At 37.4% G+C, this 12,964-nt stretch overlaps 1 protein-coding gene across 1 annotated transcript in view; it reads left to right on the top strand.

The window, feature by feature from the left end:
- Positions 1–576: 576 nt before the first annotated feature.
- Positions 577–12,964, top strand: part of LOC143295241 (uncharacterized) — a 28,010-nt gene continuing 15,622 nt past the window's right edge. The window contains exons 1-8 of the mRNA XM_076606820.1: positions 577–699; positions 2,058–2,118; positions 3,977–4,038; positions 6,012–6,086; positions 6,601–6,805; positions 8,001–8,086; positions 8,993–9,072; positions 12,372–12,446. Of these exons, the coding sequence (XP_076462935.1) occupies positions 669–699; positions 2,058–2,118; positions 3,977–4,038; positions 6,012–6,086; positions 6,601–6,805; positions 8,001–8,086; positions 8,993–9,072; positions 12,372–12,446 (675 nt within the window). The 5' untranslated portion in view covers positions 577–668. The remainder of the gene's footprint in view (positions 700–2,057; positions 2,119–3,976; positions 4,039–6,011; positions 6,087–6,600; positions 6,806–8,000; positions 8,087–8,992; positions 9,073–12,371; positions 12,447–12,964) is intronic.

Raw genomic sequence — 12,964 nt, 5'->3', positions numbered from 1 at the left:
GACCTACGCCTCTACAACACCACCCTTCACGGAAAAAGATCATAGTCACGAACAACTTGACCTTTAGGTCGGTAAACTCACCACTGACAACCGAGCCGGCCGCGGCTTTCACCGTCAGTTGGGAAAAAAATATGGAAACGACCGGAAATCTGGGGATAAGGAAGCCCGTCTAAGCCTTTAAATGCCAGATATAAACTTAACAACTTCCTGTCCATACCTGTGTGCTTTCTGGAGCTAACCTCATTCCCCACCCACACGGCGCATCAGCCTATCCTTGACACTTTGAAAACTGAGCTGATCGTGTAAGACGTGTGGAGCAGCAATATTTTCATCACACAATTATGTTCTCATTCACTCATACCAGACTACAGAATTATTGAAATACTTATGGTGGTTGTCTATTGAAAGAAGAAAGTTAATTAAAGGCGATAAACAAAACATTCAATGCACAACAGTGGCTTTTGCGCTGCAACTTCTCCTTTCGCTCTTGATGACGCATGCGCAATAACCAGAGGAAACAGACATTGGTGGCCGTTCCTGGCTCGATATTCAAATGTGGAGAGAGAGGAAAACAATGGTGCAGTGACAGTGAAATCGATGTTTGAAACGAACACAATTAGGAAGAAAGGACTTTTATCCAAAGAGCTGTATTTTTCGGAAATGCTACAATGGCACCAGTGCAAACAGACGACAGCTACGGTATGTTTTTATTACGTGGTTTTCGCCTGCTATTTCTGGTTTTCTCTGGGTCTCGCTGCATCCTTTCATCACATTGTGTTCATGACGCATCTGATGCTGTGTGTTGATGACTGGTGTATATTGATTTTTTGCGTTGGCTGGTAGGACAAGTGGCTGTGCATTTAATGATTCGTTTTGTTGCTCGTTGTTAGTACCTTGAACAGATACACAGACATGAGAGAGAGATAGAGAGAGAGAGTGGCTGTATGAGCGGTTTCGCAGCCTTCTGAGTTGTTTTTGGTTAGTTCTTCCATTTTCAGGTGACAGCCTTACCACGCTCCATTGCGCATATGACATTCAGCCATTATCGTTGAGGTGTTTTTGTTTTTTTTGGTTTTTTTTTCCGTGTGCGATTACTAGTGATTGCCCACCATTATTTCCCTAGGCGTGTGGGGGAAAATAACCATAAGATTATGTGGCCCATACTGTTCTGCCTACTGATTAGTCTGATGCTCACGGACTCCGCCCTGTGGTCTCTCCTTTTCCCACGCCCCATATCAAAGTCTTTTCACACCTGTACGGGGAAAGTCGTTGTCTTGCAGAGCTTTCCAAGATTCTTTCTCTATCACTTTCAAGAAGAATAATAAAACCCAACGACCTGAATAAACTCCACATTAAATAAATAAAGATAAAACAGCACAGCACTTGTCATTGACAATTATATGTTGGCTATGTCTGCATATATTTCTGCAGTTAGTGATGATGTGATAGGCTTACTTGAAATTAGTGAAACAAAAGAGAGAGAGAGTGGGGAAGGACAGAAGTTTGTGTGTGTGTGTGTGTGTGTGTGTGTGTGTGCAATGCATTGTGTATGGATACATTGCTTGTTTTTGCCTTTTTTCTTTTTTTTTTCATATGAATTAAGATATTTCATACTGGTAGTAATTTGGAGGAAAGGCATATGGTGTAATTTTTTGTGTAACAGTTAAGGTGAAGTATTGGTAATATAATATTTTTTTCAGAGATTACTTTGTTTTAACTAATTTAAGAGAAACTGCAATGGCCACTATGGCTATAAATAGTATAATCCATGTCCGCTCAGCAGAATTTTTAGGGATGTGTATCATTGTATGTGTCACTGGCTATGACTGGGCCTGATGCAAATGTATTCAGTGAGTGGCTGAATCAGAGAGAGTGGTGCCCTTGTACATGATACTACCTGGTAATCACTAGTCAGATGTCTGTTATCAAAGGTGTGTTGTTTCACTATTTATCTGTGTATGATTTGTGTTTATGCATGTGTTTTACTGTTTTACATTGAGATGAACTTTACATCATTATCATCATTATCATGATAATGGCAAATCATCTGTTTTCAGATATTGTGATGAAAGGATGGGAGTGCCAGGAAACAGACCGTGGTGTGCCATTTTACATTCAGTAAGGCACCATATATATTGACATGTATTGTTGGCAGTATCCACAATTTTTCCTCTCAAGATGGATTGAGTAGTGTCTACATCAAGGAGTGGACGTTCCTTCTGCCACTCACACATAGGAGTAGAGGGGAAGAAATGTGGATATATATATATCTGTTGTGTTTATATTTTAACTAAGTCATGTTCACAAGTCAAAAACTGCAGATTTATTTCGCATTAATTCAATAGTGTTATCAGATTGATACTAATTAGTATCAATCAGTAAAAGGTAAATTATTATTTCCTTGCTTGTAAGTTGTATGCTGTAAATATATCATATATATATATATATATATATATATATATATATATATATATATATAATGTGTATTGCAGTTTGCACTTCATTTGAATTAGTGTTGACATTTACAGTGTCATTGCTATTTCTGTTTTGTTTGTTTTGTTTATTTTTTTCTGTTATCATCCTGTGTGCCCTTTCAATCGGAATCTCAATCTTAATGATACGCTTTAACTTTTAAAAAAATCGAACTTTTAATGTTTTATTTTATCTCAAAGTAAATTATAATGTTTTATGAAATCACCATGATATAGGAGACATATGGTAGTGAGGAGAGAATGCTTGGGGTTGGGTGTGGTATGGTGATTATTCATTCTGTCTGTGGCTTGAATTGTGTGTCATTGTTTGCATTTGTTCTAATACTGTACACCTAATTACATGTATGTTTATGTATATTGTGTGTTAGTGTGCATGTGTGTGTGTGTGTGTGTGTGTGTGTGTGTGTGTGTGTGTGTGTGTGTGTGTGTGTGTGTGTGCAAATATGTGTGTTTTCAAACTGTAATGTGTGTGCCTGGGTATTTTATTGTTATGGGATTGTGTGTGTATATACCCTTGTTTAACTTACAGTATGTTGATTACTGAAATTCAGTTTTCATTCAGGATAAATTGGAATGCTTTATACACCTTTAAATTGTTTTTATGTCATTGTAAATTATATATAGTGCACTGCAGGCATGCACTATATAATTATTTTTTTGATAAATTGAATAAGTCTATTAAATGATTTTCACAGAACTCATGTTGACTTCCCTGTAGATGACCATACTTACTCTATGACAGTCACAACCTGCATCAGTGCCCGCAGTCCATAGTTCTTTTAGTTTTACCCTATGCTGCCCACACGCCTCATTGATGAGTCCACCCATGAGAAGAAACTTGCACAACTGTTGAATCTCTGGGCACTCATTACTTTCCTTTCTCTTTCTGTTCATGCATCTGCACCTCTCTGTCTTTTCTCATTTCTGCTCTTCCCTAAGTATCCCATACATGGATCTCAGTTGTCATTCTGTTTATACAAAACTTAGATAAATATATATTTTCTTTTTTTTTAGTTTTACCTTTACTTGACCCATTGTTATGAATGCTGTTCCGGAGCAGGGAAGAAAATTATTTCACTTGTTTAAATTACAATTTTGCGCTTCTACAGCACATGACATGCATATATTGTTTTTTATTTGCAGTATTTTAAAATATAAATAAATCTATATTTGTGGTTTAAAATCACACTTTGCTTGAATTGTGTTGACTGGTTGGGGTTGGGGTGTGTGGAGGTTAGTTAAAATGAATTATACAGTTGGATTTGTTAGAGCTCATACCAGTCATAGTCATAGATTGATCAGTCCTGTTATTACTGTATTAAAAAAAAATCGTTTGATATGCATTTCCACTAGTATAATTTACTATAAACCTTATTTGATGTTTTTAATTAAATCCATGTTCTCTATTCCATTCTTATTCACATTAATGTTCTTCAGACTGGACTCACATTTTTGTGAATCATCGGTGGCCCTTGTTTGTGCAGTAAAACTGATGGCAAAACTGACTGGGATCATCCATACTATACCAAAGTCTTTGAAGAGTTGGGTAAGTAACTAAGATGATTATTTCCCTTAAAGACTAAAAGAGTTATATGATTTTATTTTTGTTTTCTATAACTCATGTACTGTGATGTGACCTTTTATTTTGGTATCAACTGGAGGATTTTGGGGAATGATGGTGGAAAGTGGTTGTTTGGTGTCATATACTGTACCATGTCGAACTGATGCAAACTAGGCCTGTTGGTTTGCTCTGCTTGGCCAAATTTTTTTTGGTTGATCAAATTCTCTGATACTTGATAGTTAAATAGACTCACAGACAGAACAAAGGAGAAAAAAAATCAGCTCAAAATTAATGCAGAGAAAGTGTTTGTGACAAGAGAGTAATACAATACAGTAGAATACAATAGAATACGATACAATACATTTCAATACGGTATTATACACGATACAATGATAGACATGTATCATTATACTATTGGGGATGTGAGGGAATGTAGGGGATGGGGGTGTATCTGCTGGATTTGACAGAGATTATAATCAGTAAGATTGATACTGTGACTGACGGGTGCAATAGCCCAATGGTTAAAGCGTTGGACCCTCAATCTGAGGGTCCCGGGTTCGAATCACGGTGAGGGCGCCTGGTGGGTAAAGGGTGGAGATTTTTACGATCTCCCAGGTCAACATATATGCAGACCTGCCAGTGCCTGAACCCCCTTCGTGTGTATACGCAAGAAGAAGATCAAATACGCACGTTAAAGATCCTGTAATCCATGTCAGCGTTCGGTGGGTTATGGAAACAAGAACATACCCAGCATGCATACCCCCCAAAAGCGGAGTACGGCTGCCTACATGGCGGGTTTAAAACTGTCATACATGTAAAAGCCCACTCGCGTATATACGAGTGAACATGGGAGTTGTAGCCCATGAACGCAGAAGAAGAAGAAGAAGAAGATACCGTGACTGTTGGAGTGTTTCTGTGACATTGTGTGGTAACGTTGGTGTATAGGTTTATAAAACTACTAAGTCACTTAACAGTGGTATACATGTAAATTTTTTTGTTGTTTTAGAAAAGTAAGGTCCCACACATCAGCACACTCAGTAAAAGTAAAATGTTCACAAGGTAATGAATGTTTTGAAAGATGGCTTGAGAATGAGAGACAATGGATGGCCTCAGATCCAGGTCATCAGTGTGATAGTTTAAAAAACAGAACTTCACGCTTTGATTGTTGATCCTGAGTGAAATGGTGTCTGCATGGCATGTGTTTGAGGTGTATTTCACAATTGTGACTGTCAGCCTGATCTGTAAGCTATAAAGTCATACTTCAGTGGATAACAAGTGTCAACCCTTCACTGACAAGCATAATCGTCAGCAGTAATCCACTTTTGGTGCTTTATAATTAATGTGATGAACTTAATTATTTAACATTAGAACTTTGTATGTTAGTACTTGCATCATTGAAGGCAGTTCATCTGGATATGATTGTTTTTTTGTTTGTTGTTTTTTCTTGTTTTTTTTTTTTTTAATGATTTGTGTTTTAATGGCTATAGATCAAGATGATAAAGTAATGTATACCGTTAATTTGTAATTTCAACTTTCAAGATTTTTTTATTTGAAATTGAACAGTGAGGGAGATAAAAGAGAAAGAATTTGCCAGGATGAATCGAGAGAATGCCATGTTGAATCTTTTTTTTGTTTTTGTTTTTTGTTTAAGATGAAGATATATTTTGACCATATAATGGTACATCAAGTAATAAATCAATAATCTTGTTTTTTTATTTTCTTTTTTTTAGATATTGGTTTGATTTCTTTCTCTCTCTCTCTCTCTCTCTCTGTGTGTGTGTGTGTGTGTGTGTGTGTGTGTGTGTGATATTCATTCACTTTTAGTTTTAGTGTATGCATGGCTATTTCTGTTATTGCTATTATTGTTGGTGGTAATATGTTGTTATTATCATCATTATATCATATGGATAGGTTGAATTTTATTTTGTTTATGAATGAAAATATTTGTTGATCAACAGATGCGTACCAAGATGTGCGTTATGCAGCCTACAGAACAGCTCTTAAACTGCGCCATCTTCAGAAAAAATTTGGACGTAAGTATTCTTTATATTTCATTGACTTAAATGTATAATCATTGTAGACACCCTGATTTGGTTGTCCTTCAACCATGGCACTTTTCTCAGCATCTGCAAGCGCTAGGAGCAGTTCAGAGAAAATTAAAGAATGATAAGACCTTTGCAAACTTTCAAGTTCATTGATGAAGACTTTGCAGAAGAGTGAAATTCACATGAGGGCCCACACATGTTTCTTTCCCACTGAATGCTGACATGGATTACAGGATCTTTAAGATGCATATTTGATCTTCTGCATGCGTACACATGAAGGTGGTTCAGGCATTAGCAAGTCTGCACATCTGTTGATGTGAGAGATCATTTCCACCATTAACCCATCAGGTGCATGCATTGAAACTTGATAAAATCCAGCACTCTAGGTCCAACCATTCAGCCACTGCACCCATCAGGCGATGTATTAATATAAGTATCAATGATAATGACATTAATAATAATAGTGATAATTACAGGTGTGTTCTTCATGCCTTTTTCCCAGTGCACCTGCTGTCACTGGAGAGTCTGCAGTCAGTACTGGCTGACCATGGGTTCCCCCTGGGCCGCTCTGGTCTGATGGAGAGTCAGTGTTTGCAGCTGATCCTGCTGGATCTCTTCCACACCCCAGACTTCCGGCACTTTGACTCCTTCCGCCAGGACGTGGCCTTGGAGCTCCTCCACAACTACCTGCTCAACCTCTTTGATGTGTCAGTTCTCTGTTGTTGTTTTGTCAGTTCTCTGTCTCACCGTTGTTGTGTTCATCAGTTCTTTCATTGTCTCTTGTCTCAAGTAATGTAACTCACTGTCAGGTTTGCCTGCTCATGCTTGTGTTCGTCAATTCTCTTCATTATCTCTTGTCTCAACCTCTGTAACTCACTGTCAGGTTTGCCTGCTCAAGGTTGTTGTGTTCGTCAATTCTCTCATTATCTCTTGTCTCAACTACTGTAACTCACTGTCAGGTTTGCCTGCTTCATTCATTCACTCCCTCCAGCAAGATTTGCCCTCTCCGCCATAAATGCATTTTCAAATCTGCCCCATCCTATCTGAGTAACTGCCTTCACCTCTACACTCCATCTCGCTGTTTACGATAAGCTTCAGATCCATTGTTTCAGCATTCCCAGATTCAAACACTCCACAAAATGTTGCCGCTTTTTCTCTCGACCTAACACTTGGACTGTGCTCTCTATTTCACTTTGTCAAATTGCTGTCAAATCACTGCACTGAGTTCTTTAAAGTCTGGCCCTAAAGCATACCTCTTTCCAAAATCTACTTGCCCCCTTTTTCTGTCCATAGTTTCTCTATTCATTTTTAGTGGTTAAGTCTTTCATCCTTTTGTTTCAAAGTTATTCATGCATGCATGTTCAAGCATTGGATTGTTTCTTTACAAGATTAAGCACAGTATACACGCACATGTGTTATATTATTTGAGGGAGAAGAAGAGGAAGTGGTGGTCCATTGTCATTATTTTTTTGGGGGGTTGTTTGACATGAATGTTTGTGGGAGCTAGCGTTTGATGTATGTTTTTGGAGTCTGCTGAAGTTATGGTAATACAGGATTTTAACAAAAGGCATTATATATATATATATATATATATATATGTATATATATATTTCAGGTTAAGAGTCAGTATTTAACAGGTTTTTTTTTTTTACTTTTGAAGTTAAAAGAAGAATGAGAGAGAGAAAAAGCAAGAGAGATGGCAGTAGAATGGTTTGCACAAACATAATTTTTGACACTTTACCCAGTGTTGGATGCATTTTGGGAGCTTTTCCTTTTGAGGATTTTTATTTATATTTCTTCAGCCAAAGTCCAAGTAAGGAATACTGAGGATAAGATACATGTTGAATGATGAGAACAGCAAGTCTGACAGACATACGTGTGTGTTGTGCATTATGTTGGCAGAGCCAGGACAGGTGTGGTGAGGGTGCTGAGTGTGAAGCTTGCCTTAGCCGCTCTATGTAACAGCAGCCTGTCGGAGAAATACAACTGTGAGTTTTCATTAATATTAAATGTTATGCATGGCATGCATATAAACACACACACACAAATGCACATTATCAAATCTTGTGCATGGCACACACACACGGACACACACACTAACACACGCACACACACACTTTCTCTTTCTCTCTCTCTCTCTCTCTCTCTTACACACTTGCACACGCGCGCACACACACACATGCACACACACACACACACACACACACACACTTGTGCGCATGAACTGGCGCGCGCGCACACACACGCACACACACACAATGTTCTGGTCCATACCTTCAATGAACAATCTGAGCAGATAAACTCAGTTATGTGAAGGCATGAATGAATCATGTATCATGACATTTACATCACTCCGACCAGTCACTGACATTTACCATTTGTACCACACTAGATTTTATGCTGCATCATTATAGCATCTGATAAAGGACACAGGGTCTGACCTTACTTTCCAGTCAACAAATCTGATGTGTCTCGGTTGTATTTACCTTGTTTGCGTATTTTCTGGGGTGGGTATTTCTGTCTCTATCTTCTTTCTGGATGTTTTTTTTCCTGTTGTTTTTTGCCTTGATCTTAGCAGTGGCAGCCTTTCTGATTTAACTGTAACTTATTACATGCAGCATATTTTCAGTACACTTATTATTACTGCAGTGGGAGATTATTCTTGTCATCATTGATGTGTCTGCACATGTGTTTATTAATTTATTTTTGTTACTGGGTGTGTGAGCAAGTACAAAGTCAAATTCAGCCCCTTTACAATTTTCAGACAAGTTGCCTTTCCTTTTTCTGAACTATCAGCGGGTTGTAAAATAATGGATACATATTACTTCTGGGAGAAAAATCATTGGTCAGCAGTATCACACTGACAAAAAAAGCAACAATCATTTTTGTTTCAGATTTCTTCCGTGAAATCCAGAGTAGCCGGGCCTTTGTGAGTCGCGAGCAGCTGTCCACGTTTATCTCTGATCTCATTCAGGTCAGACTGACAAACTTCATGGCATGATTATGTTGTGATATTTCATATCATGACTCATCTGCTGACTTTTGACCATGTTTGACACACGTTTGTAGTAAAAGTGATTCTGTGTGTTTGTACTAAAAGTGAGTCTATGTATTTACCTTGTTTCAGCTGTGTAAAACTCAGAAGTCTGTTTAAACCCTTCACTGCCAGGAAAATAAGATTTAAGTGAAATCTATTTGCCAGGGTTTTTTCCCCAAAAATGGGTATAAATTTCCAAAAAATTCTGCGCTCTTTGTTATTGGAAAAAGACCCATAAAAGTATATATTTTCTGAAAGGTAAATGAATAAATAATATAAAACGTGTGATGTTTTCCCATTTCTGATATTTTCAGTGACATGCTGTTGTTTTGAAATCAGTGTTTTGTTATGTGTCAGATTTTCAACTTGTTCATTACAAACATTAGTCAGGTAATTTGCACTAAAATATATTTTCTGGACAAATGGATATCTGCACACTGCACAAAATCATATTAGAACAACCACAATAAATTAAAAAAAAAAAAAGAGAGACAGATACACAATGCATTGTGACTTCTCCAAGTGATAATATGGATGTGAGGCCACACTCCCTCAGTCTCCACTCCCCTCCTCTTCACCCCTCTCACACAGTCACTTTATCCAGTTCTCATCATACTGTATTGGCTGAGTGCCAAGAAAATCGCTCACACTGTGTCCTGCTAATAATTCGGTCACTTTCTGTCATCTGCTACAGCTGTACAGCCGGCATCACTTACTGATAGTCATATCTTGGCCACTCTCTTGATTGCTCCCTTTATTTTCTATCAAATCGTCCTATAAATGTTCATCACTGTCTTCTTCAAATTTAGGCTTCAATTCTTTCTGAGCGTCAGCTAAAGAAAGTAATCTTGGTTGATTTAGTTCACCACAATCACATGTCTTGAGCGTGGCGTCAGTCCAACATTTTGTTGAGCGAGCGAGGAGAGGAGTCAGGCAAACACTGCGGCCAGTACCCCAGCCAAAACGTTCAAATAAAGGACTGCTTCATGACATAGATGGTGTTTCTAGCTATGAATAGAATCCAGAAAGATTACCCAAGCTACCAGAATTTTTGTCAACAAACTGAATGCAAACCAGGGAAAAGTCAGAATATTGTGATGACGAGTTATCTTGTCATTGTGGCAGCGAAGCATACATGCTTGCGCTGAGGAGTTTTCTCGTCATATAGGCAGCCTAGGGGTTAATTTGTTGTAAAACCCATCAAAGGAATTATGGACACTTAAGCTAAACATAACATACAGATAAAAGCAATGAATTGCGAGCACATGCAGATCTTAGATAAGACTTAGTTATGAATTGCGATTGATAAAACACTGATATCTTGCCAGGTCATGTTGAAAAAAGGTCAGTGGCAACAAGGACTTGAGTTTGGGGTATTGTGTTGTCAGTGCCATCTGGCCATTTTAAAATCGGGAATTAACAGTCACAGGGAGTCATGATCTCAAGCTGAAATACATAATACATTTATCCAGAAATTGTGGTTCATCCTCAATAACTCTATATGATTTGCATAACTCATCTTTCCCAGTCATGTTGCAACTCCTCTCCTTCTGTATCATAGTAACAGTTCAGTTGCCACATCCAGCCAAAGCAAAGTTTCAAAGATGGCAGGTATGCGGTAAAAACTCTGGTACGCTGTCATATAAACTAGATAAATATTCAGCTCTTGAAAATATACATTACGATTTTAAAAAATGTTAAAAATCGTCTATGCTGATACATAATATGCTTTTATTCTAGCAAAAATTGTAAAAGAACTTGATATGTTCTACTCACCAATTTTTTTTTTCTCAAAAAATTTTTTTTTTCTCAACCAGTAATTTATTTATTTATTTTTTTTATCAAACAGTAATTCTTGATGTAAATTTAGTCTGAACAGTCAGCTGTTGAATGCTTCGCATTTGCTGTTTATTATTATTGCTGCCATCTATGGAAAACAAGCCCCAAATGGCTTGGCAGAAATAAGGGAAATAAATCCTGTAATTTGATCATAAAAGAATTGTTGCATTTATCTCCCACAGGAGTAATGCTTTGAGAAAGCAATTGGGTTCAAGTTATTGTATTCAGAATAATGCAGAGTATGATAACGGATATGTGCTGTGATTCAATTTTAATTTGCTTCTACAGAATCAGACTTATGAATTTCAAACTGGCTTTGAAGTCCATGAAAATATTTCTTTGCAATATTCTTAAAGAAATGAGTCATCTGTTTCTCAGTTTTAAATTCAGCAGATTATTAAATCAGATTTCTTCTTCCTCGTTCGCCTCCCATTAGATGAGCAGCCCGGTGTCCTCAATGAAGGCTGCCATCTGCCATTTGGGAAATTTCCAGATTTTTATAAATCAAAACTGAGAAATAAGTGAATAGAATGATTAACAGTGAAATAGCCAACGAAACTCAGGATAATATAGATAGTTCAGAATGATTAGCAATGCAGAAATGCCAAAATGCTATAAGCAAGTGTTCTACATGCATGCCTGTGTCTTACACATCTGGATTCAGTAACCAGGTGAAACAAATTCTTCATACAGTTTAATGCATCAGCAGCATTGGAACTTGATACATGTATTATGCTAACTCTGCACTTGATCAACTACCATCGCCCATTTGGTATGCCAAATCCCTGCACTCAGTTCTTTCATGTCTCGCCTTAAAACCTACTTCCATTTCTGCATCCATTGTTTCTTTAGCCTTCTGTCTACACATATCTAGAAGTTTTGTCCTTCATCCCTTTTGTTTCAGATTCATGTGTGTGTGTGTGTGTTTGTGTGAAAGTTGGGTGTGAAATCCCTTTGTTTCCACACAAGATATAGAGCGAAATAAACACATTTATCATTATTGTTATGATTTTCTGTTGCTTTCTATACACAAGACTTGTTTGTTGTCTATACACACTAACACGGGCATATAAATTCACTGCTTGGCTTGTAGAAAAAAACACACCCTAAAGCTGAGTAAGTTAAGAAAGTATGTAAATTAAGATAAAATCTCTCTCTCTCTCTCTCTCTCTCTCTCTCTCTCTCTCTCTCTCTCTCTCACACACACACACACACACACACACACACACACACATGTCTGTTTTGAATGTTGTTCTGAGAGCTGTGTAGTGCGTCTGCACCATCAAGAGACAGGTTGAGTGCAGATTTTTTTTGTAAGTTTTTTTTTTTTAATGAATTGTAAGTGTGGGTATTCTGTAAGGGTTGTTTTAAATCAGGATCATGTATATATTTGGCAGATTCCTGATTTGCTGAGGGAAAGTGTGGCATTTGGGAAAAACGTGACTGCTGCTGTGGACAGCTGTGTGCAGGTGGTGAGTATCACTTACGGTGTTTACACTGAATTGCAGTACATGAGAGATGTTGGAATCAGGGTTCTGCCAGAAACCGCATGCATCAAAGTTAGAATTATTGAACAGTATTTGAAACATAAGTGACTAAAAAAAAAACACACACCTGAAATGACCACTTGTATTTGCTGTCTTTTGATGGAACAGGTAGTATTATGTGTCTCCGCTTTCTTTCATTTAGTATTGATAGAATACTATAAGTGTCTGCTTTCTTTCATTTAGTATAAAAAATGTTGAGTGTCCCTGCTTTTCTTTATTTTTGTATGGATAGTATGATATGTCTTTGCTTTCTTTCATTAAATATTGATAGTATTATGTGTCTCTGCTTTCTTTCATTTAGCACAGATAGTATGAAGTGTTTCTTTCATGTAGTATGCCATTGATGTAATTCCGATATCGCTTTAGGCTTTCCTTACCTTGTCATTTAAACTGTTCCAACATTTGTGTGTGTGTGTGCGTGCGTGTCTGTGTGTGTATGTATG

Source organism: Babylonia areolata, chromosome 20 (genome assembly GCF_041734735.1).
Source record: "Babylonia areolata isolate BAREFJ2019XMU chromosome 20, ASM4173473v1, whole genome shotgun sequence".
Taxonomy (NCBI): domain Eukaryota; kingdom Metazoa; phylum Mollusca; class Gastropoda; order Neogastropoda; family Buccinidae; genus Babylonia; species Babylonia areolata.
Note: the sequence above shows the minus strand (reverse complement) of the source record. Positions and strands in the feature narration are given on the sequence as shown.